The 253-nt window shown below is 45.1% G+C and overlaps 1 protein-coding gene across 1 annotated transcript in view; it reads left to right on the top strand.

Annotated features, from left to right (window-relative positions):
* The window catches only part of grk5 (G protein-coupled receptor kinase 5), a gene marked incomplete in the record, with an annotated part of 11704 nt that overhangs the window by 10092 nt on the left and 1359 nt on the right, over positions 1 to 253 (top strand). Inside the window, 1 exon segment of the mRNA XM_035668393.1 lies at positions 62 to 199. Within this exon segment, the coding sequence (XP_035524286.1) occupies positions 62 to 199 (138 nt within the window).

Below are 253 nucleotides of genomic sequence, written 5' to 3'. Positions count from 1 at the left end.
TCAGTTACTTTCCAGCATTGTGCCCTTAATAAAGGTGGAGGTGTGATTTCTGTCCCTACAGCCCAGACAGGTGTACTGCAGCGACGTGCAGGACATCGAAGAGTTCTCTTCAGTGAAGGGGGTCACTCTGGACCACATCGACAACAACTTCTACTCTCAGTTCAACACAGGCAGCGTTCCTATCACCTGGCAGAACGAGGTACATTCGTTTTTTGTTTTAAGTATTGTGATTTTTTATTTTTTGGGGCTTTTA

Source organism: Morone saxatilis, unplaced genomic scaffold (assembly GCF_004916995.1).
Source record: "Morone saxatilis isolate NCDOM2014 unplaced genomic scaffold, NCSU_SB_2.0 Contig21, whole genome shotgun sequence".
Taxonomy (NCBI): Eukaryota; Metazoa; Chordata; class Actinopteri; family Moronidae; genus Morone; species Morone saxatilis.
This window is presented reverse-complemented; position numbering and strand designations above follow the sequence as displayed.